The following is a 24,635-nucleotide window of genomic DNA, read 5'->3' on the forward strand; positions in this document are numbered from 1 at the left end:
ATATGAAAACAAATGCTGTCTCTCCTTGACTCTTTCTAATTGACGGGAAACATTTCCTCAGTGATCTCTTCAACTTAATTCTTAATCTTTACCTTGAATGTCTTCTTCACATGTACCTCACTAACAGTAACACTCCAGTACGGTACATCACCTGATGTCTTTTGACTAGCCTAACCGCACTTTTATCCTTCACAGCAGCTAGCCTGTGTTACAATCCTGCTACAGCCCTAGCAAAGCATCCAAATAAAAAATACATTATTTGGCACAATAAACATGGGGTTGGATTTATTGGTCTGCCAGCCCTGCCAAGAACTCAGCAGCTCCAGGAACCAGATTGCTTACATCCGTGCGCAAATATTGTATTGAGACAAACTTCAAGCAGCCGGTTTTTGAATCTGAGACCAGTCTATTTTGAGGACCAGCGCAAGGCTTGGAGGCAGTAACGCTGAAAGCACAAATTGCTATCAGTTTGTCTCCAAAAATTAAAAAGACACTGTCAATAAAAAGCAATACCCCATCCCTTTTAGTGCCGTGTTTCCCTGAGTGCCCACGTTTCCTCCACGGACACCCCCGTGGCGCCTGCTGTGACCTGCGGCACGGAGCAGGTTAGCGTTGGGGTGATGCTGGCTCAGGTCGTGCCACAAAACCCGTTCCTCGCGTTGGTCTTTCGGAGGCTTCAGCTCCTCTCCCGTCTGTGAAGATGGGCAGATTGCTCGAGGGAGGTTTCCTCGTGCTCTGAATACTTCCTTTGGCGGCTCTGGTGGAAGTGCCAAAGAGTGGTCCAGCGCCCACAGAAACACCTTCTATGCATCTCAAAAAAAGAGCTTTTACAAGCCATGCGACAGAGCAAGAAAGGAAGGAAGCGAGACGGCTCTTATGTTTAACAGCACGGCATTGCTACGACTGCGTGTACTGCCAGGTAATGATGCGCTGCTCCACCCTTTCATGTGCTCCCAGCACAGACCTACGAAGCAATGGGTGAGGAGCCAAGTGGCTGCAGAAAAACCTATCTATCTGATGTGCAACCGAGAATTTATAAAACAATCATTGAAACTGCTTAAGTTGCCAGTTTGTGGGAATATACCAGGCAGGTGCATAAACAGTGTAAATGCCTTACCAACAAATGCTAACTACGGCTGAGATTCTCGTCTGATAGATTTTCACAGGCAGATAAACTAAGCAAGAGAGAAATACCCTCAGAATTTCAAAAGTGAGCACATCGATGTCAGATGGGTAAAAATAAAACATAAACAGGATTCTTGTTAATCAGAAATTTCAGATACCTAAACAAGATAAGAAACCATATCCAAATTTTTTTAAATTTTATTTTATTTTATTTTATTTTATTTTATTTTATTTTATTTTATTTTATTTTATTAAGGAAACCAATGCTTTTGTTCTGACTAGATTTCATTTTTAAGAATACTGGCAATAACTTCCAGTGTGTTGTGAATTTTTTCCTTAGGTTAAATTATGGAATGTAGGAAGGACACGTAACAGTCACTGAATCTTCATACTAATTTTACTATTGCATGTGAATCTCATTAAATCTCACTCACAGAATTGTTTAGAAATGAAATGGCTTGCAAACCTTAATGAGGGAAAATGGGGGCACCCGATGCTATAGTCATTCCAAAAATCGATTTATTCAAGGGAAGCTCTGTCTGCACAGGGACAGGTGGGATCTGCTCAGGATATTTTAATTTCCTGCCTTGTTAACTCCCAGCAATAAATTTTGATGAGATACTGATGATAATAATGACTAATAATTTTGGGCTATTTGCTTTAAGATTATAATCTTTACTTCTTTGCTTTTATTACAAAGTTTATAAATACCAGCATTTAACTTCAATGATGTTAACTGGTATCTTTTCTAGAGGAAAGGTTTGAGGCTGTCCTCTTACAAATGCCATGAAAACAGCTTCTTTGATAATTTGAAAGCATTTGCAGACTTATTCTATGGCCTTTCTTCACATTGTTTTAACTTGATTTGCACAGTGAAGCACAAACGACAAGAAACCCTGTTTGCCACATGCAAGCTGTGCTCCTGAAAGAACTGAGAAACCAGGAATAATCTGTTTTAAACCTATAACTGTGCCCAAGCAGACTAGCCTTGGGGGGAGCCTCTACACGGACAAGATAAGCGGCTGCAGCATCACCTTAGGGAACCATGTAACAGTTTATGTCCAATTAGCTGCACCTTTCTGGGGTAGCTTCTTGTCAAGCTGCATGGAGATTAAATAATTTGAACTCCAGTCTCAACAGCAGTTGTAAAAGTGAAAAATCCAACGGCAAACACAGTGTCTGCTCTGTACTAGCCTGACACCTTGCTTTGAAAGCCGAAGCCGTATAACACTGTTCTTTGGGAGAAAGGATGAAAGCGTCAAGCTCAGGCGAGAGAAAAGAGTTTTCATCTCTGAGGTCCCTGCAGAACCACGACAGCTGTGGGAGCGAACTGATTCATTTCTTCTCTGTTACTAAGCCAATAAGGTAAACATTGAACAGAGGATAAAAAAAAGCATGAATTTTCAGAATCAAACATTTTTTCTTATATTGAAATACCTGTTTGTTCCCTCTGGTTAGAATTAGGGTTTTTCAGGGTGGTGGTTGTTTTGGGGTTTTTTTTTGCTATTCAAAGTTACTGCTGCCGGCATCTTTTTTAACGTATTTCATATAAATAAATAAAAAAACCCCAATGTGGTAAATAAAGTAAATCTTTATTCTTGTGACAGAAACAAAGCAAGTATATTTGATGAATCAGTTCTTACAGATGAGCTGAATCTTCACCCCCAAAAATTTGTTCCCCTCTAGTTAGAATTAGTTTTTTTATTTTTCTGGTCTTCAAAGGTACTAGAACCAAATGTCTTCCGGAGCTTTTATGATGAGTTCAGACTGAGAACAACGCAAATGCTCCCTGCAAGCTGCAGGGTCTCAAGGAAAAATGAACTTCTTCCAAAACACAAGTGCTACTCTAAGAAATAACATTGTGTTGAGCAGATCAGTGGCCACACTAGCCGTGTAGGAAACAAAAAATTAACTGAATGGAGCCCTTAAACTTTGTGAATGCAACTACTTAAGAAATTGATAGACAGTGAGAGTAAAGAGTTGATCCTACGGAGCTGTCACGCGGCAGGTAAAGCCAACTCGGAAGCTTTTGATCTGGGACCGGACACATACAGCAGTATGTAAGGGCCTTTCTGTGCACAAAGAAATAACCAAAGACAGGCAGCATCAGCATGAATGTTGCTGGTCGTATACGTCAGCTGTGATCTCAGAGGTGCCTGGCGGTGAGAGAATAGTTTAATCTCCTTTCTTCCCAGTTTAGCTTCTTTGCAGAAGCAGCCAATCAAGGAGCTATTTATTACTAATTCTGATTACAGATATCCTTCTGCTAGGCGCTGAGCTAACCCCGCCAGTTAGAGATCAGCAAGAAGCCACCGGGCTTTGTATCACCCCTGACATCTGGTTCACCTGACGTTTCCTTGGAAGACTGTAAGCACCGACTGCTCAGGCCCCTTTACTCCCAGTTACGGTTTACTTTTCATTCATACCTTCTTCTAATGTAAAAAGTGTGTCTCCTCCTCTGCCGCACCTCATGCAGCAGTACAAGGTGGCCACAGGCAGGCAGGGGCTCGGCCCTGGACACCCGCCTGCTGAAGCAGATCAGATGTATGAGGTTTGCTTCGAAGCGCTGTTGAAGGAACCAAATACCCTGTTTTGTTGGCCGAAGGGCTTTCCCCCAGTGTTTCCCTGCTAGTGAAAGGTGCTAATCCATGGCATTTGAAAGGGAAAAAAGGTTCCAGAACCGTGACAAAGCGGGAGCTCCATTTATACATGCCTTGTTCCTCTCCATCTCATCTCCAAATGCCTTCCATAAAAACTAGGTGCCTGACATCTCTAGAGCTGGTAAGCTGTCGGGGTTGCGTTATGTGATTTAATGAGTTATTCGCTTTAAAGTAAGCTCTCCCTCAAAGCATTCAAATTCCCTGCGATCATTTTCCTTCGTTTCAAGATTTATTTCGAAATAGGAATTCTGCACGGGCTAGTTGTATCCCTGAAAAGTTTCGCGCCCATCGCTGTAATCGCGGCTTTCGGGACGGGGCAATTTGTGCCGCGGGACCCGCGCAGCCCCTCTCGCCCCGGCCCCAGGTCCGGCGGCCCCGCTGCCCCCGCACAGAAGCGGCCCCCGCGGCCGAGGCCACCGCCGCGGTGCCCAGCGCCGCCGAGCCCGGAGCGGCTCCGGGGGCCGGGGCTCCCCACCCGTCAGCCCCCAGCGAACCGGTTGCGCGGGCGGCGCGCAGGGAGCCGCCGGGCCCCGCCCGCCCCCCCCGCAGCCGCTTGTGCACCGCGCCCCTGATGTCAGCGCCCTAAGCCGGAGCCCCGAGCTTCTCAAAGAGATGCTGAGCGGATTAGGGGCCGGGAGTTCGCTCGCTGCCTCCTCTCCCCAGACCTGCCCTGCCTGCCGGCAGCCTCTCCCCGCTTCCCGCAGCCGCCGCCCCGCCGGCCCGGCCCCCCCGGGGACACCCCGAGCGGCAGCATGCCCCGGCCCGGGGGCGGCCGGCCGCCGGGCTGCTGCAGGGCGACCCGCGGGCGGGGCCTGAAACTCGCGTGAGGGCGGGCAGAGGGATCCCCGGGCCGCCGCCGGTTCGCACGGGGAAGAGCCGCGACTCCCGGCGGGCGGGCCGGGGCCGCCGGGGCCGCCGGCCGCCGTGAGCGCCCCCCCGGGCAGCGCCCCGCCGCCGGCAGGCCGGGGCGGCCCGGCGGAGCCGCTGGCCGCGGGGCCGGGAGCCGCTCGGGGCCGGGGGGAGCCGCCGCGGGGCGGCGGCGGGGCCGGCATGGTGCTGCTGTCGGGGGACGGGGAGCAGCTGGCCGGGGAGCGGGTCTGCCCCGCGGCGGCGGCGGCGGCGGAGATGGCCGGCGCCGAGGCGGAGAGCAGCCCCGAGCAGGGGGCGGCGGGGGCTGCCGCCGAGGGGCTGGACGAGGAGGAGGAGGAGGAGGAGGACTGCGAGGAGTACGAGGACTTCTCCGAGCTGCCCGACACCTGCAGCATCGCCTCGGACGACTCCTTCTACCCGCCGGGGGGGCTGGAGGACGAGGAGGAGGCGGAGGACCGCTGGTCCCCCGAGCGGGAGGAGCGCGACAGCCCCGAGGCGCTCAGCCTCTTCCGAGCCTGCTGCACCAACAACGCCGTCGTGCTCAAGGCGCTCATCCGCCAGGGCCCCCAGGAGGAGGAGGTGCGGGAGACCGACCGCAACCGCCGGGTGAGCATCCCGCTCCGCGCCCCCGGGGCCTCCCCGCGGAGGGGGGGGCGCCCCGGCTGTCGCGACAGCCCCGCGCCCCGCCGCGGAGCAGAGCCGGGGGGGGGGGGGGGGGGCGTGGGCAGGCGGTGGCACCGCTGTCGTTTGAAGGGGCGCTGGGCTGCAGCCCCCCGGGGGACGGGGCGCCAGGCGGCGGGGACGGGAGAAGGGCGCGAAGCTTCGCCCCTGCTGGACGGGACTTCCCGGCGCTGGCAAAGGAGGAGAGAAAGGCTGAGATTTCTTATGGGAAGAGAGAAAGTGGGGGATTCCGGTTTTCCCGCCGTCGGTTTTGAGCTGAGGCTTGTTTTCCATCAGTTTGCTGGGGAGAGAGAGTGGCTCCGCTAGTTGTGTTCAGCGGGGCTAAACCTTCCTCTCTGCTGGCCAGTCCATCCCCTGCAGTACTTCACGCTTTTCACCTTGAGAATTCCAACAACTGAGCGAAGTTTGTGTTTTCCTTTTTTTTTTCTTCCTTTAGCTTCCCCCCCCCACCCCCCCCAAATGTAAGCTTGCTCCCGGTTCCTAGAATGCTAAGCAGGGCTCGGGGTATTCCCGTGCTAAAATCAGACTTTTCAGAGTTCTCCTGGTGTTTGTTTTGTTGCAGCTGAACTGTTTTGGGGTTTTGTGTCAGTACAAGGTTTGTGGTTCAGTTTTTGCCTGTTACTTACTCAGGTGCAGGGAGAGAAGTGTACTTCACTAAATCAGAAAGTGAAAACTTGGGAAAGATTTCCTGGGTAACGTGTAACTGGGAGGTTTGAGCAACAATATTGAAGATTTGCAACAGCAACTCCTCTCACTAGTATTGCTACAATTTATATTAAAGCGAAGAAATTTTTACTCGTAATTGCATAAACAATCTCCAAAAAATTTTCGATGACTGGTCTATGACAGGAATGTTTTGAAAGAAAACCTAAGTCATTTTAATTGGGCAAGTGACTGGTACATGCTGGTAAAATAAGTGGTCTTTGCATCGAAAATAATGCAATAATTTGGGTTTGGGGCTGTTTGGAGAGCAGCTTTTTTGTGTCCTAGGTGTATGTACTTGTCGGCTTTTCCCTACAAAATACTTCCGCACCAAGTTTTTAATACAGATTTTTTTAGTGATCTGATTTACAGTAAGCTCCTGCAAAAGATACAAACAGGAAAAGTTGCGTTAACTCATCTGAGGGGGCAGCAACCTATGGCATGGGGGTGGGTAGAAATGTTTTAAATCAACTTTTCTGCCCAGGCCAACGTACGGTGTAGTTAGACTGTTAGTCAGGAACACGTGAGCTCCAAACGTACGTCACGGGAGACTTTGAAGATCCTGCAGATACACCTGTCCTGTATATGTGGGCTGGGCCCGAGCTGGAGCCCCAACCCAGCCCCAGCTTCGCGTGGAGGCTGGCCCCCGCCGCGGCGCGTCGATGCGGCGTGCCCCACGTGTGGGACGGTGGGGAAGGCTGGGCCCCGCCGCACGTGTGGCACAAAAGCCCCGGCGCCCCGCGGCTGTCCTCCCTGAACCTGAGCGGGCGGCCTTCCCACCCCGCTGGGGGAGGCTGTGAAGCAGGGGGCACCCTCCGCCTCAGGGCTGGGGTCGCGCAGAGCCGCGCCAGGGGGTGCGAACGGGTTCGGAGGGGACCAGATCCGGGTTGTGAGAACAGTGAATTTACGTAGTTGGACAGCCCTCCCTTCACCATCCCGCTTCCCAAAAAGCAAGTTACTCTTCTTTCTCTCTTCAGCTTCCCGGAAAAGAAGCAAAATTGTAGCTTGAATCCAAACTGGAAGTTCCTCTTATTTGTCCATACTGTTAAAAAAAATAAATCTTTCTCTTCTTAAGCAAATATTCCATTTGACCTGAAATTAAATTTTGACATCAAATTACCTTTTCTGCATTTTTGATGACAACAAAGAAGTTCTGTAATTCAGCAACTTCTGGAAGCCCCATTAATGGTGTGGGAGACATAAGTTTAGTTTCTTTCTCCGCCTGAGGGGATATGAACCCTCAGAGCGGTACAGAGCAGGACAGTCTAACTTTTCCAGATGGATGTGGATGGGATAGGAGCAACCCTTCTGCCGGGAAGCAGAAACGTCAGGCATGACTGCAGCCCCGAGGTCCCCGCGGCAGGGCGGGCGGGCAGGCCTGAGCGCTCCTCGTCCCCTCTTTCCTGGGGTGGGGATCGGCCGGCAGGCTGGCCGCCTGGTTAAACTGCAGCCTGTTCTCCACAGACTTTAAATAAAATGGAGAAAAAACCCCACTGACTCCTCTTCTGATTTTGTGCGCCTGCTCCCAATTTTTTTCCTGGTCAGTGCTGTTGAGAAAATCAGGGCAAATTCACATTATTTTGCAAAAGAAGAGCCACCATTTTTCAGAGAACTTTGCCTGACAAAATCGAAGTTTCACTCAGCTCTTTTAATGCCCTTTCTGTGGAATTTTTGCAGCTCTTGAATTTGTACGTCATATAAAATCATTGCGCATTACCCGTAAACAAAACTTAATTTTACTGCCAAAAAGTAACTGACGGAGTTACATACACCACTTGGGCTAATAAAATCTTTCCGTTGCTGAAATCTGTACTGTTGGCTTTCAGCATCTTCTTTCACCAGGATAATGTTTGTTTACAATGCTATCTGGCATGCATTTATTGGAAAGCATCTTTTTTTATTTACACTGTGAATAAATAAGATGAACTTTTTTTTCTTCTAAGATCTTGTTTCTTTTCTATGAGGCAGGAGAGAGAAGGAAGAATAACTGGCTTTTTGAGAAGTGGGATGGTGAGGGGAGGGCTGTCCAACTGATCTGATAACCTATGTTACGTATGTACAGTACAGTTTCATTTTCATAATTTAAAAATTACTTCTTTTTCAAAATAGACAAAGCATGTAACAGGTTTTGGTAGTAAGACAATGCCATATTTTGATCCTGAAGGTAATTAAACTCAAATCTCAAAGCATAACATGATGAAGAAATTTCCTGATGGTTAAATTCTTTAAATGAATTTGGGTGCAAAAAAAAAGCTGGAGTTTTGCCATTGTTCTGTTTTTAAATTTTGACGTCGGCCCTAAAGCAATTCTATATGTAAATTTAAGATTCGGAAGTAATTATTTCCAAAAATGCTAAAGATCCAGAGGTAACCTTACTTATTTTCCTCGGATCTTTTTTATCAAAATACATTAATTCTCTCTTTTGAGACAATTGGCCAAGGCTGGATAGTGGCTTTTCATGACATTTCTGCAGAAGTGTATTTTTCCCGTGCTCTGTTCGTGAGCTGCAGAACCACCTGCCAGGCACAGGTTTTCATTAAATTCACCTTCCTGCAGTAAACCAGACTCAACAACATCCGATTTATTAGTCACCACATGTAGCCTGAAGACCAGTACCTTCCCTGTCTCGTTTTCATTACTGTCGAGACAACAACAGTTTATATAGCATTGTCCGCATAGGGTCCCCAAAGGGCTGGTCCCTGCATCTCAGTTGCACGGCTCTCTCTGTATGGAGTCCTGAAAGACTGGCTCGATACTGCTCGTTTCCTCTCCTTGCCAAATCTAATACCAAAATGTTTGCAAAACAACTATGACAGCATATAATATCCTAATTGTAGGTCATGCAGGGTGGCCTCTCATTCATTAATGTTGATGCATTTACCTGCCTCACGCTGGCAATAAAGAGGGATTTGCAAATATGTATGAGAAAATAAAATTGTGGCTCCGGTGAAATCTCCTGACCTGGCTGAGACCAGAGTGTCATCCGATAATGACGCTGCTTTTCTCCACGTGCTGTGGGGACTGGTTTTGCCACCTTACTAGCCATGTTTGCAGAATTTCAGATATTTGCATCTGAGAAGTTTAACATCACTTATATTAAATCTTGCCTGGAGACCAGGATTATATATACTCAGAAAGACAGAGTTTCAAAATCTGGTGTTACCTAACTGCAGAATGAAAGCAAATTTAGAAATTTGCCATGACAATAGAGAAGGCAATAAGGGATGCGGCAGAGAGAGAAGAAGGCAAAGAACATTCCCATGCCAGATTGAAAATAATCACTGCAGCTCATCCTCAGAAGGCTTTCGTGTTCATCATCTATGTGATGTAGTCTGTGTTAGTAGGTATTCTGTAACTCCGTATTATAAAGCTGATACACTTGTGAGAATTTTCAGCTTTTCATTTTTCCTGTCATTGTTCAATGGGTCTTTCATCCAGTTCCATAGATAACTAGGAACAAATTTGCAGTTAAGCAGTTTGTGGTTTTAAGTATGCCAATATATAGTGGAGATCGTACATTGGTGATCTTTGTTTTGCCCCCTTAAAAGGTGTGAAGACAAAATAATCTATGATGTGACTCAGCTTGTAAGCTCGCTCTTCTCCCTTCAGAAAATATTCCTAAATCCATAGATGAGCACGGTTAACTTTTCCCATTAGTGCTTTACACAGGATGCTGTTGATCTGCTCTGGAGTGAGTTTTCCTCTGAGGCACAGTAGTTCTGCAGCTCCATCACCAAGGGGGCCTGGATTTGTTCGTTTATTCCTCTCTCCTTTTTCTGCTGAAGGAAGAAAACAGGGTTTTGAAGGATGTTGTTGTTCCTCTTGATCTAAATTTCTTTTGATTTCCCCTCTGATGGTGGTTGGTCCTGGGGAGGGACAACGATGCATCAAAAGCCTGGAAGTTGCTGTTACTGAATAAACAAAAATAAGGTAATGATGTCCTGGCTAGAAACCTACTTGAAAAGCTTGTGAGAACATAGGGTTGTGCCAACCATGGAAGTGAGCCCAGAGAAGTAGGAGCAGGAGAGAAGTTTCCAGGGAGGGGGGTTCACACCATGGTGCAGTGCATGAATTAGGAAGATGGTTTCCCTGGTCTCCTTCTCTCCTCAGCAGAGAGGAGTGGGTCCTCCAGAGGATGATTCAGGTGTCTACATTGTGCTCATGCTCTAACTGCTGTCCCCTCACCCTCTGCCAAAAAGCCTCCCTCTGCAGACTTTTGAGAGAGTTTGCAGAGGCTGGGCACATGAGGCTTATCGTTTGGGCACAACTAATACCTCCCGAAGTGGACACGCTGCATTGGAGAGCATCAGCAAGTGACCCCCTGAATCAAGTGGAGGTGTTTCTCTAAATGCAGCCTAGGTTTGTTTGTGTGCTGCTGGCTGTAGGAGGACATTTCGCAATGGCATCACTCACCCAGTCTCCTTATTGGACCCGTGATGGCATTTGAGGCATCAGACACGTCGTACCGGTCTCCCTGCCCTACGCTGCGGGCTGCTCCTCAGCAAGGCAAAGTAGCCCACAGGCTTTGTACTACCCCAGCGAGGCTGCTTCAGGCAGCTCAGCTAGTTTAGGGAGTGTGACCCTTCAGAGTTTGTCACAGAGAGCCGCACAGTGAATCCTCCGTGGAGTTGACACCTGAATTTGTCTTTGCCAAAGGGCTATGCTCCTAAAATTGTGACCGGCTGAGAAGGGCAGGGAGCCAGTGCTTCAGTTCCCGCCCCCCGGGTGAGGGAATATGGTGCTGGGTATTGCTTTTCTAGAAAGTCATGTATCACAAAAAGTGCCAGGGCTTGTGTAACACTCCATTAACCTGTTTTTATTATTTTTGTTATCTTCACGATGCTAACGTGCAAAAATAAAAAATGAGGAGTACAGCACTTTGTGGTGAGGAGTAAAGATCTCCCTGTCACATGTCGCTTTTCAGTTGTCACGGCACATAGCGTAAGTCATCCCGTGTCAGAAAAAGGATTTGAAGAATGTCATCTGCTACAGTGCTGGGAACTTTTTCATGTTTTCATGGGCAGTTTCAGTTCCCTCATATTCTGTCATGCAAGGTGTTCTCATGGGAGGGATTGTATTGAAACTTAACATCATGACACTAAACCACGAAAGGGATTTTTTTAGGGTGGAAATAGTTTTAAAAAGACCCTAACAGCAAAAGTAATCTAATTTAAATCCTTAAAAAAAGTACAGAAATACCCAAATGCACTAAAAAAAGTCCCTGGGAATACGTACGTGTTTAAAAAGGAAGTGAGTTAGCAAGGCAAGGCAAGGAACAGCAGATACCAAAATACAGAAGCTGCTCAAAACAAATTGGGAACCTTCAAATACTGTAATTACAACTCAAGGGAAGCCATCAGAAAGGAGCAGATAGAGCATGGAAAATATGAAGTTGGTTGGCTAAGAGGGAATTCAGGGAGCTAACCAGAGCGTGGACCAGATTGATACAGATAGGCACTCGGAGGCGTTGTCAGAAGAGCGTGGGCAGGTTTGCTGTCTGCCTGCCCTTGTCTGCATTCATCTGAAGTGTTAGGTGAGTAATGCCTTTGTAATTCTGGCACAGAAACATATCCTTTAAAATAACTTAACCGAAGAAGAAGTAGATGCCTGGAACATGATTTCTATCAAGTAAAGGGAACAATTAATAAGGACCACGAGGGTGCTTAGACGTAAAGAGTGGAAGTGCAGGTCTTTAGCAGAGCACTGGAAATGCGTGACCAGACCTGCTGCCTCCTCCGTGCAGGAGGATAGACAGGTAGTAAGATATAATTTGTACTTAGTGTCAAAAGCAGCGTAAGCTAACAGATGTAGCTCTTACTGAAATTGATAGATACAAATTTGAAGACCTCATCAACATGAGAAAGTTGGACAAGTTTAATCTAGTTTCAAGTGATGCAGCTTTTAGAGAAACCAGATAAAGAGTCATTTCCTTCAAGAATTTTGGCAACTTGGTTAATGTAAAGTGTATGGAACAGGAAGGATGTTTTTAGCCTGATGGTAGCCCAGAAGTAAAGGTCATAGTGATCTTTTGTTCTGGTTTAAGCAGTGTTTCATGTTAGTATCTTAAATCAAGTATGTGGACTTGCAGAGCTCCTCGGAGATGCAGGGATGATCCTGATTACCCAGCCAAACACAGATTGACTCCAGATGTAATAAAATATAGCTGCATTTAAAAATTAAATGATAGTCTAACAAGACTGGTTGTCTGGGGTATCCGTCATCAATAATTATGACAGATCTATAATGGTGTCTTTAATAGAACGTGTCTGTAACACAGGTAAGAAATGTGACCTCAGGATGGCTTACTGCATTTTTCCAGGAGAATCTTTGAGGTTTATTTCACAGTGCACAATGTGACACTGCTAATTCCTTCATCCCGTTAGGAAATGAAAATTTATATTCTCATAGAGGAATTACTCAAGAAGGAATATTGACACTAATTTTCTCCTTTAAAGGTTCCTAAGATCCTTTCCCTGAAATTTTATTGAGGCATAAAATGCTCTCCAAAATTCAAGATTTAGATAAAAATGTGTTTCTTGTAGCTTGGTATTTTAAAAGGGTTATTTGGAAGTAATGCATAGGTATTGTAAATAGGCAACTTCCAACAAAAGTTCCTTTTGATGCTGAAGCTGCAAAAAAGAGTAAATCTAAAAGAACTTAAGAGGGAGAAAGGAGCTACAGAAAAGTCCATGAAGAGCAATTGTCTTTAGAAAAGTCAGGTTTTAATCCTGCAGTAAAGGAGGTGGAAAAAGGCAGTGACATTGCTCTCCTCCTTGCTTATGGTGGGACTCAAGACTCCCGTGCAGAAGACTTAGGTTTTTAACCGCTGCCTGATACAGAATAAGAGAACTCTAGAAGCATCCTGGGACATGAAAAAGAAACTTATTTTTCCTTTTTGCTGTCTATCCCAGCAATCTTGTATCTTCTTGTAGCAGGAAATGAGCAATTTTTAATAATTTCTTCCTGGTTCTGCTTTGCCTCCCTACTATTCCTCTAAATTTAAGCGTTGCAGTTCTGGCTTTGCAGCTTGATAAAATGGAATCTTGCACAGAGCATTGGTAGTGTCGAAGGTGCCTTAAAACTGGACCTCTCAAAAAATATCTGGGAATTCTCCTTACCGCGAGGGACGGCTGAAGTAAGCGCTGGTTGAGGTTGCTTAGTGGCCTCAGGGTGGTCTCAGAGACGTGGGCTGTTCTCAGCTCGCTCCCGTGTGGCTCAGTGGTTATTGAGGGGTGTTCCAGCTGGCCTGGCTCTGGACCGAGAGTCCTCTGAGGCACAGCCGAGTGTGCTGCTTCTTTCCAGAATATAATCGTGCCTGTGACAGAGTTTGTGTGGCCTGAAACTTGTCAGAGGTATTCAGTACTTCTTGCCGGAGAGGAAGAAGGCAGGGACTTCTTTGAAGGGATGGGCGCTCGGGCTTCCGTTGTATTCACAGTTCACACCTAAGCAGAAACCAACCGCAAAACTTGGAGCTCAGAAATTATTTTGGGTATGAGTAAGTTTAAAAGAGGTGATTTTAGAGACCCCACATCTTGGATGTGGGTAGCATGGCTGTTGCAAATTCATAATGAGAATTTGAGAAGCAGAGGGCATCTACCATTAGTACGACACTACACAGAGGTTCACAGTCCCAAAAGCCTTCAGTTGCTGTTCTTGCTGCTTTAGGTTTTCCATGCTGTATCTGTATTCGTTAGCAGATTTTTTTCTTTTTTTAAAGAGGATATGATAAGACCAAAACTAGAACAAGCTTACCTCCATGCTGTTTTGTGGCGGTATTCAGGCATTCATTTTTGAGCCGATCAATCAATTTCAGTGTGCATCAACATATGTAAAGAATGTGTGACTATATGGAGAACCCCTGCATTGTTTTGATCGCAGAAACTCTACTGATACCTGACATATCAACATACACGCTAGTGGAAGTGACTCATCTTTGGGCGCTGTTGTTCTGCCTTCCCCTCCTCAAGGGCTAAGATTTCTAACGTACAGAAAAAAATTTAGTTTCCAGTAGCACTTCTCCGTGAGCCTAAGGTAGCACAAATGCTTGGCCTGAGGGATGTTTCAAATCTTTGGGTAAGGAGTGCTCCTTGAATTAGGATACTACTCTGTGTAGAAATCACTTTTCAGGCCTCATGCCTGACCTGAAACAAAGTGCATGCCAATACTGTTTCTCAGGAGGAAAATGGAAGTTGAAACAGACAGCACCGATAAGAAGCATCTGATTGATTGCTCTGAAAAACTGGGTCCTGTTGAGTTCCAGTAGCCTGTAGGAGCTACCATGCCTCAAGTGCGCTGGGAAGGGAAGCAGGTCCAAAAGCCAATTCCAAAATTCTTCAGCTTCAAGCTATGTACCAGTAAGGCATCGTCTGTACCTTGTCTGTCAAGGCTGTTGGTCTTGAGGCAGGGCCTCTGAGGAAGAAAGAATGAATGTTCCCGTCTCGGGCACTGGTTTCAGAGGTGTCTGCTAAGAAGTGCCACAGGAGCGGTGGATTCAGGTGCCAGCTGCGAGGGACAGCAGGTCACCAGTGCCACATCTTTCAGCATCATCAGGAGCTTCACTCTCAGTTCCCTTCACGCCCTTTGGTCCTGCTAGTGCTGGCAGCGGAGACGTGGGCTGTGGCTCTCGGAGGACCAGAGTCAGCGCTGCCAGGTGGAAAGGCAGGGACGGGGACACCCAGCCCCTCATCGGGTAGCGCCCTTTTCAGCGATGTGAGACTCGCTTGTTTTTCACTCGGTCTGGCTTGTCGCTGCGTTTCAGGGACATTTCAAAAAGGGTTTTGAAATACGTATTAACTTTCACTTTTGCGTGTGGCACACTTGTCATATTAATTTTAGTCATGCAGTCTGGTGTGTGTGCTTGGGAATAATATAAACTATGAAAATAAATACTAACAAATGTTGAACAAGGAGTACAAATAATTAAAATATCTATTTGGATCTATCCAGACACTTCAGCAGGTACTGTGACGTTCAAAATCTGTCCTACTACTCAAGAAGAGATGGACTGAAAGATAAAAAAAACAAAGCCCCGTTATACATTTTGGTAATGATTACTGTGTAACAGAGACCAACAAGAATCAGGTGATTTATTGTAATACTGTTATGTGTTGGTAGTACTTCATCTTCACAGAGGAGAATGATAGTGAGACTGAGTAGTAACTCTTGTATGGCTTTGTAGGTGTTGGTCGCTTCACGCCAGATGAGCCTAATGTGCATTAGGTTTATTTTAAATTACGTTTCATTAAAACACTTTTTTTCTTCCTCTAAAGAAAAGTTATACGTGATCACCAACTAAAATTCACTGTTAATTTTGAAATAAAGATTGATTTGGAAAGCGTCAGCAGCCTTTTACTTGTAGACAGTCCCTCCAGATGAGCACGGGCTGTGTGTGCATTGCCAGAGGAAACCATCTCTGGCACGAGAGCGCGTGTGCGGCTCGGCTCACGTCCACCCTGCTCAGAGTTAGCCTCTCTGGAGTGGACCAACAATGTCCACACATCCAGCGCTTGGCCCAGGTTTCCTCTGAATCCCAAGTGGTTCTTCTAATTTGTAATTTTTTTTTTTTTAGGCTTTTCAATTCAAAGCGCCCAAACTCGCATTATTTATTGTGTTATGGTTTTGGAAATCATTAGCTATGCTGATACTAAAATTGGTATAATACCTATTTGCACATGCTGTGCACTTATTACAGATATGACAAGATAGCTTTCAAGTAGGATGACATAGCTAATATGATGCTCCAGTTTTTCCCAAATTGGTGTTTTTGGAGCTCTGCATGGAGCTGGGAGGTTTAATGCTGCTGAGATTTACTGTTCTTGGACCGTGCACAGATGGATTTAAGGATGCTCCTCAGGGTCTGCTGCTGAAGGAGGACAGCTAGTGCTCCAAAGACTCAGTTATGATGAAACAAAAAGAAGCCAAATGACAAAAAGCTGTAGGTGAACTATTTACCATTTAGCATCATGACTGTGGTTGGATGTATTTAATCATCAATCAACTCTAAAAATGCCAGTCTTCTGGTTTTGCCTCAGCGTCCTGCAAAACTGCTTGATTTGTCCACGAGTGTGGCCTGTGAGTGATTGTTAAATGAACAAGGACTAACTTTATAAAAATGACTGTTATTCATTTATGGGGTGGAAATGTAATTTTTTTTTGTGCAGTGTAATATATGTAATAAGGCTGCACAGCTGAAAATTTATTATTATTTATTATTATTCCTGTTGACTACTAACCACTCTATGCTTATCCAATGGTTGGAGAGTTTCCTTCTCTATCATGCTCTTCGTCATCATGAAATAGAAAAATTGCACAAATACTAATGGAATCTTCTTTGCAATATTTCTTCAAGGTAAATGTGTTTTTTTGCTCCCATCTCTTAGCAAATTCCAGTGCTTTGGAGTTGGGCACCACAAAAATGAAGACAATTCTGTTTACAAGTCATGTCTATACTATTTTAATGGACAAGTGTCTCTAAGCAACCAAGTCTATTTCAACCAAAGCTCCTCATTTACCAAACAGGAATCTCTGCAGTTGTTGGTGTACCTTTGTTTATACCTTTAGTAGAAGTGCGCTTCCAGTTTTCTGAGCTTGCCAGCCTTTTTGCTTAGATGGAGCTTTCTAATAGCAACAGATCAGCCATGACAGCTTGTGTGGCCTAATGCCGTACTGAGCTGATGGGAAGTATCCTCCTGTAACAGAAAATCAGAAAATCCTGGAAAGCAACACAGGCAGCCGATGAATATGCAGGCCCATTTGCTAATTCCTAATTTTCTCAAGACATGAATAACGTGGCTGCAGCTAAATGCTTAGTTATGTGAAAGTGCTAGTCCAATAATTGCTATGATGTTTGGCCAACATTGAAGGTAATGGATATAGTCTTCTTGTGAACAGTAACAGCTGTCACAAACTGAGATGGAATGTGTCAGGTCGCCAATATTTTTCTGTGTCCTTTTGTTTTATATGAAGGTATTTATTTACAAATCTTCAGCTGGAGAGATTAGAGAGCTTTTGTGATGAGTCTTGGGCATAAGAACATGTTTATTTTCTTTTATAAGCTGTATGGCTTGCAGCCAGTTAAGCAAAAAAATTCCTTTTTTTTAGGATGTAGTTTCCAACTGTACATTGAAAATTCCCTATAAACCGGATATCTTCTTTTTTTCTCTGGGGGCCTGGAGCATCATTCAAAGGTCCCATAGTATGTTCAGATACTGCTCTCATTAGTGAGCTTCTAGCAACAAAAACGCCATCTTGCAGTCAAGCAATGTCTTGAAGTACCAAAAGACTCTGTCCCACACTGTTGTAATTCTTTGGCTGCTGTGGGGCACGGTGACGTGTCAAGCTCACTGCAAACACCTCTGAAAAACCTCCATCAGATGTGTTTGATACACACTGCTTTTTTTTGTAGCATGTTTCTTTCCGGCAAAAGGCGTTCTTTTGTTAAGAAAACTGTTTTAAATGTCTACTATTTCTCTCAGAGATATAGGTCCTTAAATTAAAAATTAGATTGCTTGTATGAAGTCCTGGAGTCCTGACTCAAGAGAAGCTGTTTTGCAGTTTACCCAAATATTCTCCAGTTTTATGAGGTAGAAGAAGAACAGTTTCTGCATTGTTTGACTGAAACTGTTCTATAAGTGGATATATTGTATTAATGAGTTACCAGTTTTTCACAAAGGCAGGTTGTCTCTAGTAATTCCAGACATTTGAGTATACATGTGAAATTACACCTCCTCCTTTTTTTCAGATATTTAGTTCTATCTTCTTTACTTCAAATTCAACAATATATTAATGTTCAATCCCTCCCTACATTTCTTTATTATTTAGATGAATGGGGTGTATTCATTGGAAGATGAGATTCTTAGATCCAAACACAGAGGCAGAAGATGCTTTCCTGCCTTTATTGGATGGAGCTGGACGCTCAGCTGAGATGAACAGGGTGGCCACAGGCTCTGTATACGAGGAAAGACTGCACCAACGGCGGGTAGAGCCTCGCTCAGCTCTTGCCTCTAGGGAATGGCATTACGAGTGTGTGCTGCATTTGCTTATTAAACTCGAGCTGCGGTACCGTAGCTGACTTGAGACAGATACGATGGTGATGCTACTGTCTCTCACTTGGATATTCTAAATATGATTTTCACCTTTGCCGAACTGTCTGCTCATACACTGATACCTGTTACAACTGCAGTGGATGATAAATCCTTATTTAGCCAATTGAGATAATAAAAGAGAGAAATTCAAAAAGGGGGTGCACACTTAAAAAAAAAAAAACCACCCTGCTTTAGAACTATCTTCTTCAGGATTTTTAAAAAGTTGAATCTGCAAAAAACAGTGAGCTACCAGAGGGGAAAAAAGTCCCCTCTGATAAGAGTAATTCAATGTCACAGTGTGTGTTTTCTCAAACAAAAAAATCAGTCTGAGCCTCTTGCAGATAAGTGTCATTCTGGATGAGCCCTTTCCCCAAATACAGTGCTAAATTAATGTGAGGGTACTTGCTAGGACTTGCAAGCCAGTAGCAGCAGTGTTCTTGATATAGCCAAGTGCTATTCTCTTATCTTTCAAAAATGTAATTCCGTCTTTTGTTAAAACAGATGCACTTTTCACAGGCTGATGCTAAACCTGCGGGAAGGAACCATTCCGTTACGGGAAGTCTGAGGCACGCTGGATTTCCTCTCCAGTGGCTGTATGCAGCCTATCAGTTACTTTATTCCTAAAATAGACAGAACTATAGTTTGATGGTTTTTGTAGCAGGAGTTAGTTCTTGCTCTCTACCTAGCCACGAGCATTACGGAGTCATCAGTACTCGTAGGTGTAAGTCAGAAAGGCGCAACCCTCTTTGCCCTTGACCAAAGTATGTTTATGTAAAAACTAGAAAAGTCTACCTGAAACATAGTCCGCACGTTCTGCTGTAATTAAAAATGTTATCATAGTCATCAGTGTTTCTAACAGTTATAGAACATTAGAAACTTGGGCATAAAATGTATACTCCTAGTATTATAATGCTAGTTCACTATGCATTACTTAAAAATTGCATACTTTTTGCTTGAAGGTAATGTTTTCACCCAGAACTGACAATCATCTCCAGTATTCAGAACGTGTGAATTTACCAAGGCGGTGTTTAAACAATCACAGTTATTAGTGCCTCATCTCTCTTTGTGGAGACCCACTTTGCAGTACAGTTTCTGGAGCGCTAGTGATTAGCAGCACATAGGTGGGAAAGAGTGGAAGAGTTCTTATGAAGTCAGGAGCCATAGCATTTTCCTCCAAGTTTCACAAGCCTAAATCCAAGGAGTAATACTTATAAAAATCCAGGTTTTGGCCTCCAGCATGGTCATCTGTGATATTCCACAGTAGCTGCATTGCACAGAGCTGTGGGATTACAGGATTGCAACCCTTTAGGATCATGAGGGTTGACACTAATCCATACATACCAAAATCCACTTTAGGTCTCTGAGTGAAAAATAGACATGTCCCATCAATTCACCACAGATGCTTAAAAAGTTTATTTGTTTTCTAAGGAGAAGCAGGAGACTTTTTTCATATTTCTGCTCAAAGAAATATTTTGCCTTGTTGGGGCTGGGTTAAAAACAGGAAGGGGGGTAACTGAGATGAAAGCCAGTCTAGGTAACACCAGATGCATATCCTAGATAAAGGAAACTCTTTTGTTGTGGAAAGCATAATAAGGGCTTTCAAGAACCTGGATGCTTCACCATTGCTACTTGCACTAGTTGATGACAATCTGAAGAGACAAGCTAATGACATCCCATCAGTGGGATCTTTGCTTGATAGAAGTAAAATAATAACACCTGGTCCAGCTGGAGAACCTTCTTCATGTCTACCAATAATATTTCAACATACGTTTCTTCTTGAGTATCTCATTTAGCTTGCGTTTTCATGAACAACAACTACTGATTGTTGTTACCATGTTATCCTCTTGGTTGAAAAAGAGGATGCTGACTGTTGCTATGTGATAACACATCTAGAGTGAAGTATCTAAGGTGAATCCTGTAGGCTAAATACTAATGCATTTCTGTCATCTGGGAATCACTTGCCCTTCTGCTGTACAAGGGCAGCTGGTCTTCTCCCCTCTCTTTGTTTTCACTGGGGGAGAAAGTTTACTGCAGTTCCCTGGTCCATTCAGGTCAGTTCAAGGATCAGTAAGGCTTATTAGTAGAAGATCCAAGATCAATAAGGAGGGTTATTATTAGAAGTGTTATAGAAAAAGAAGCAATGAGGTTCAAAAGCCAGAGCCCAGGGGAGGCTGGGAAGAAGAGACAATGAGGGTGTTACTTATCCATTGATGTCATTATGAAGCTTACTTCAAATGGCAGACTAAGATGGAGACTGGGCTTTTATTGCTCATACAACTTCTTTAGATCAAAGGGTAAGGAAATAGGCTGGTACTTTTGTGTGTGGTACTGTGCAGTGTTGTGAGTAGCAGGCAGTCACTCCCCCATCTCTGGTGTCCCAAGACGCGTATGCAGTTGCTCTTTTTGGTGAGTATAGGGGCTTTGCAAGGAAGAGCTTTCACCCTGATGGGTTTTTTCTTCAAGTTGCTTTCCTTTTGAGGAAAGAGATCTTTTTTTTCCCAGTGGCAGGTTAACCACTGATGGGCTGACCTCTTCCTGGGCTCTTTCTTTACAAGCTTTGGGTCTGGTGTCATTTCACGACCGGGAGGCTCAGAGAAACACAAACAAAAGAAATTTATAGAAGTTGGAGGAAAGGAACTGAAACTTCTTGGGAAAGTCTTTCCTGATATAACTACAGGAGCTCATTGCCACAAGAGGGTGCTTGCAAGCTCATCACTGGCCGTGTCTCTTCAGAGAACTCCACAGTGAAAATCTGCTGGGGCCTTTAAAACGCTGTTTATAGAAGAGACAGATTAGATACAATGATAGATTATGAGGGAGTAGAAGGTTGTGCATTTACCTCTCAGCCAGTGTCAAACTGAAATGTGTTGTTTACAAAGGTTTTGTGACTCATTACTTTTGGAGACGTCTCCTGGAAAAAACTGTGCATTCAAACACTGCATTTAGCTTCTTGCAACAGATCTGAGTTACAGTCAGCCTGTGTCTGATAGAACATAACAGAAAGGAAAATGTATCTGTTAAACACAGAGAGAGGAGTTGAATGCCGTGCTTTAAAGCCAAAGGAAGTACTTTTGACAGAGTTATGTCAGTGCACAAAATGCATTTCACATGCCTTCTGAATGAGCTATAAAATACACTTTTAAAATGCTGCAAACTCTCCTTTTTATCTTAAAAGTGTGTGAATATATGTATATATTTAGAGACCAGGAGAGAAATTAACAGTAGTGTCTGTAAGGCCCGGGACTTGGAGTTCAGATCTAAACTGGTTTCTGAATGTTCCTAAAGGTCTTACATGGTGAGAGAGCGCACTGGACTGCAGACACATCAGGTTTGGGTTATGCTGTTCGATGATCCGCCTTTGACTGTCATTTCATTTCACTCTTGGGGGTTTTGCCTATCTGAAAAATAAAAATTATGCTTCAATGATATAATTGATAGGAAGACTATTATTGTAACATCAGATTTTGAAGTAATCTGGCAATCAAGAGATTCTCCAAAATGTTTTCCATATAATTAGTTCCACAAAAGGTATAGTTTGAGCCTTATTAAAAACTCTCTTTCTTTCGGTGGTTCCTAAACCCACCGCAGCTTTTTACAGCAATTGGCTAGAGCAGCAGGAGCTCCCAGCCTCATATATTCACAGGAGGAAGCAGTCAGCACTTCGCTGTTTTAAATCTATTGCTAGCTGGAAACACCTGTTCCAAACAAAGTTTAATAACGTGCTGTTCATTTAAGGATCCAGAAATACATTATCCTTCTTCACAGGATGGTTTACAGCCCTTGGAAGCCTTGCTGAAAGTTGCGTAGCAAGCCTGTGGAAGACAAAGAAATGAAATTTAAATCAGCTGACTGTTGGCTGGGACGGGATCTTGATGTCGGTGGGAGTCTGTTACGTTGCCTCCCCCAGCCCTCTGCAGTTAATGATTTGGGTTGCTAATGTTCAGAGCACCTCGAAGTGCAGACATGGGATTTGTGGTAGAACTGCCTTCTGGGTTTACATCAGGATTCCCCCCATTAAGGTTCAGTACATCATTTACATTGTTTTCTGAAGTCAGACCTCTCACTTTTTTCTTATAAAGATCTCTTCCCTTACTTTTAAGCCAGAGAAGTGTGACCTGCGTCTAGCACAGATATCAAAAAAACAGGCATAGCAAAGAGGGTTGTATAAATTTGGCTGCCATGTATCATGTATTATTACTGTCAACACCATCAAAACTTAGCACTAACATTTGACAGTATTAACACTGATTAGTATGTGCTATACAAACAGGAAAGCTAGGATTAGTAAGGCCGCATTATTTGTCAGGGATCATCACTACTTAGTAGTTGTACCTAACATGACGGTCTAAATAAATGGAAAATGTGAAATTTAACCTGATAAAAATTGTGTTACTTACCCTACCATCTTCCCACAGTATTTCTTGTCCTTTACAGTCAGGCACCCCATAAGCAGAACAGAGCCTTTCCCCAAAAATGGTATCCTGGGCTGAATTCCCATGTGATTGAATCCAGAGATAATGTCCTTTTAATGTACGGATAATGGCAATAAGCTCCACTAGGTGACCTGCCAGTTCATTTTAAGTATGTGTTATTTTTATTAAACAGTATTTCCTTAAAGATTCCTTACATATGCCTTTTCTAAAATTACACCTTGTTTACTTCTGCTGCAACGAGAGATCTCACATACATTGCAAAGCTTAATTTTGGACTGATTGGACTACACCAAATGTCACTTCTGTTTTCAGTTGTGGAAGAATGATCTTGGTTTTCTCTCTTTCCATAAAAACTTCTTCATTCTATGTATTGCTTTGTTGCACAACAGTCTGCTGTCACTAGTAAAGGCATTTCTCCTACCTGATGAAATTTAAGACTGATGAGTACATTCTTAATATAGCCTTACCAGCTGCCACTGCAAAATAATACGTTATTTTACTAAAATTGATCTTGAGCACGAATGTGTATACCTGCTAACATCTTGAGCAAATATATTTTTTAATATATATGTATATTTTAATGGAATCGCATTAAGTTTTCTGACTCAAGCACCTCAACGTTAAAATACGCCTGAGGTAGTAATAGCTGCTACTAGCTCTTGTCCACATGTTCAGGTCTTCAGTTCTCTGTTTACAGCTGAGGTTCAGAGGGGAAAGAAGAATAAAGCATTTTTCATGTGATAGCACAAATCCAGTAACTACTGTTTTAAGAAGTTATCACCTAGCGTCATCTTAACTCGTAGAAGAAGAGCTGGCAATGTGGCGCAGGCCTCCTGCAACTGAGTCGACACGGTGGCCCTCAGCTCATGTTTTTTTGCAGGGCTGTTTCCACTGCTAGATGTAATCCTGAGTGCCCTCTGCTTCTGGCCTCCTTCTGCAGTGAAAGGGGTGGCTGAGAGGATGCAGTACAGCAAGGAGCAAAGTGGCCCTTTTCTCTGGTGGTCAGGGGAGGAGGTGCCAGCCAGCGTTGGCTGTTGGTCAGGCCATACAGCCAAAAAATGTCCTCTGTACTTCAGCAGCCCTCCAGCCCTTCGGACACGGCGTGCTTTGGGAGAGGCACGTGTGGGGTGAGGTGGCAGCAGATGCTGTGGGTGAAAGACTATGAGAGAGAAGCCGCCTTCTGCGGCACCTGGAGCATCCGTGGGGGACAGGGTGTGGTGAAGGGCTCCTGAGCAACCGGCTGTTTCCCTCACGGGAAGATGAGGAGAACTCCCCACAGGAATGAGAAGAAAAAAGGATGGCCATTTCTGATGTAACGGTCCAGTTTTCCTCCCGTCAGGCTTCCCATGGGTTGAAGATGTAATCATCTGGCTTCTCAGTCGTCCTCTCCCCCCAGCTTTGGTCAAGGGAGCCATGTCAAGAGCCAGCCAGCTGGCTGGCGCTGGGAGAAGACATCGGACAGTGCGGGAGCTGGGGACGTGTTCCAACCTCCTGTGGAATAGTATACAAGCCCCAAATCCCCATCAGCTCAAGGGTTTTTGATTTCCCATTGAGTTGTTTGCTTTTATTGTGGGGCTTGATATAAAAAAAAAAAAAGAAGGGTTAATCCTTCGTAAGCATCTCTCAGTATTGCCATATGATAAAACAATTTATTTCCTATGTATCCCACACACACTGGAATATCTCTGGCTATGCAGCCTGCGTTTTTCTGCCTTGTGTGTCCCTTATGGCCCTTGGCACTAGCTTTCTGAGGTTTCTGCCAGGTGCTTATATCACTAGTAATCCTGAAACCGATTCAAACAACGTACATGTTAGTAAATAAGGAAAGTACAGAAATTTTATTACCTTTTCTTGTTGTCTGATTTATTACACAAGTGGCACTGGTTTTCTTTGTTGCGTAATGCAAGCTTTTGCAGGCATAGTAAAATGAACTTTCCTGGGACTATTTTTAGAGGTGATCACAGAGATTTGGATTAGAATAGATTAAGTAGGGACTTCTGCAGAGATGATACATGTGCTAAGCTACACCTTTACTTAAAGACATGTGGCCTGACTGGTATAAGATTGGTTTACGAAATAAA

At 44.5% G+C, this 24,635-nt stretch overlaps 1 protein-coding gene across 1 annotated transcript in view; it reads left to right on the forward strand.

Annotated features, from left to right (window-relative positions):
* Window positions 1-4,835: 4,835 nt before the first annotated feature.
* Window positions 4,836-24,635, forward strand: part of ANKRD33B (ankyrin repeat domain 33B) — a gene marked incomplete at both ends in the record, with an annotated part of 39,982 nt that continues 20,182 nt past the window's right edge. Inside the window, one exon of the mRNA XM_082310840.1 lies at window positions 4,836-5,261. Within this exon, the coding sequence (XP_082166966.1) occupies window positions 4,836-5,261 (426 nt within the window). The remainder of the gene's footprint in view (window positions 5,262-24,635) is intronic.

Source organism: Platalea leucorodia (genome assembly GCF_965183815.1).
Source record: "Platalea leucorodia genome assembly, chromosome: 1".
Lineage (NCBI taxonomy): Eukaryota > Metazoa > Chordata > Aves > Pelecaniformes > Threskiornithidae > Platalea > Platalea leucorodia.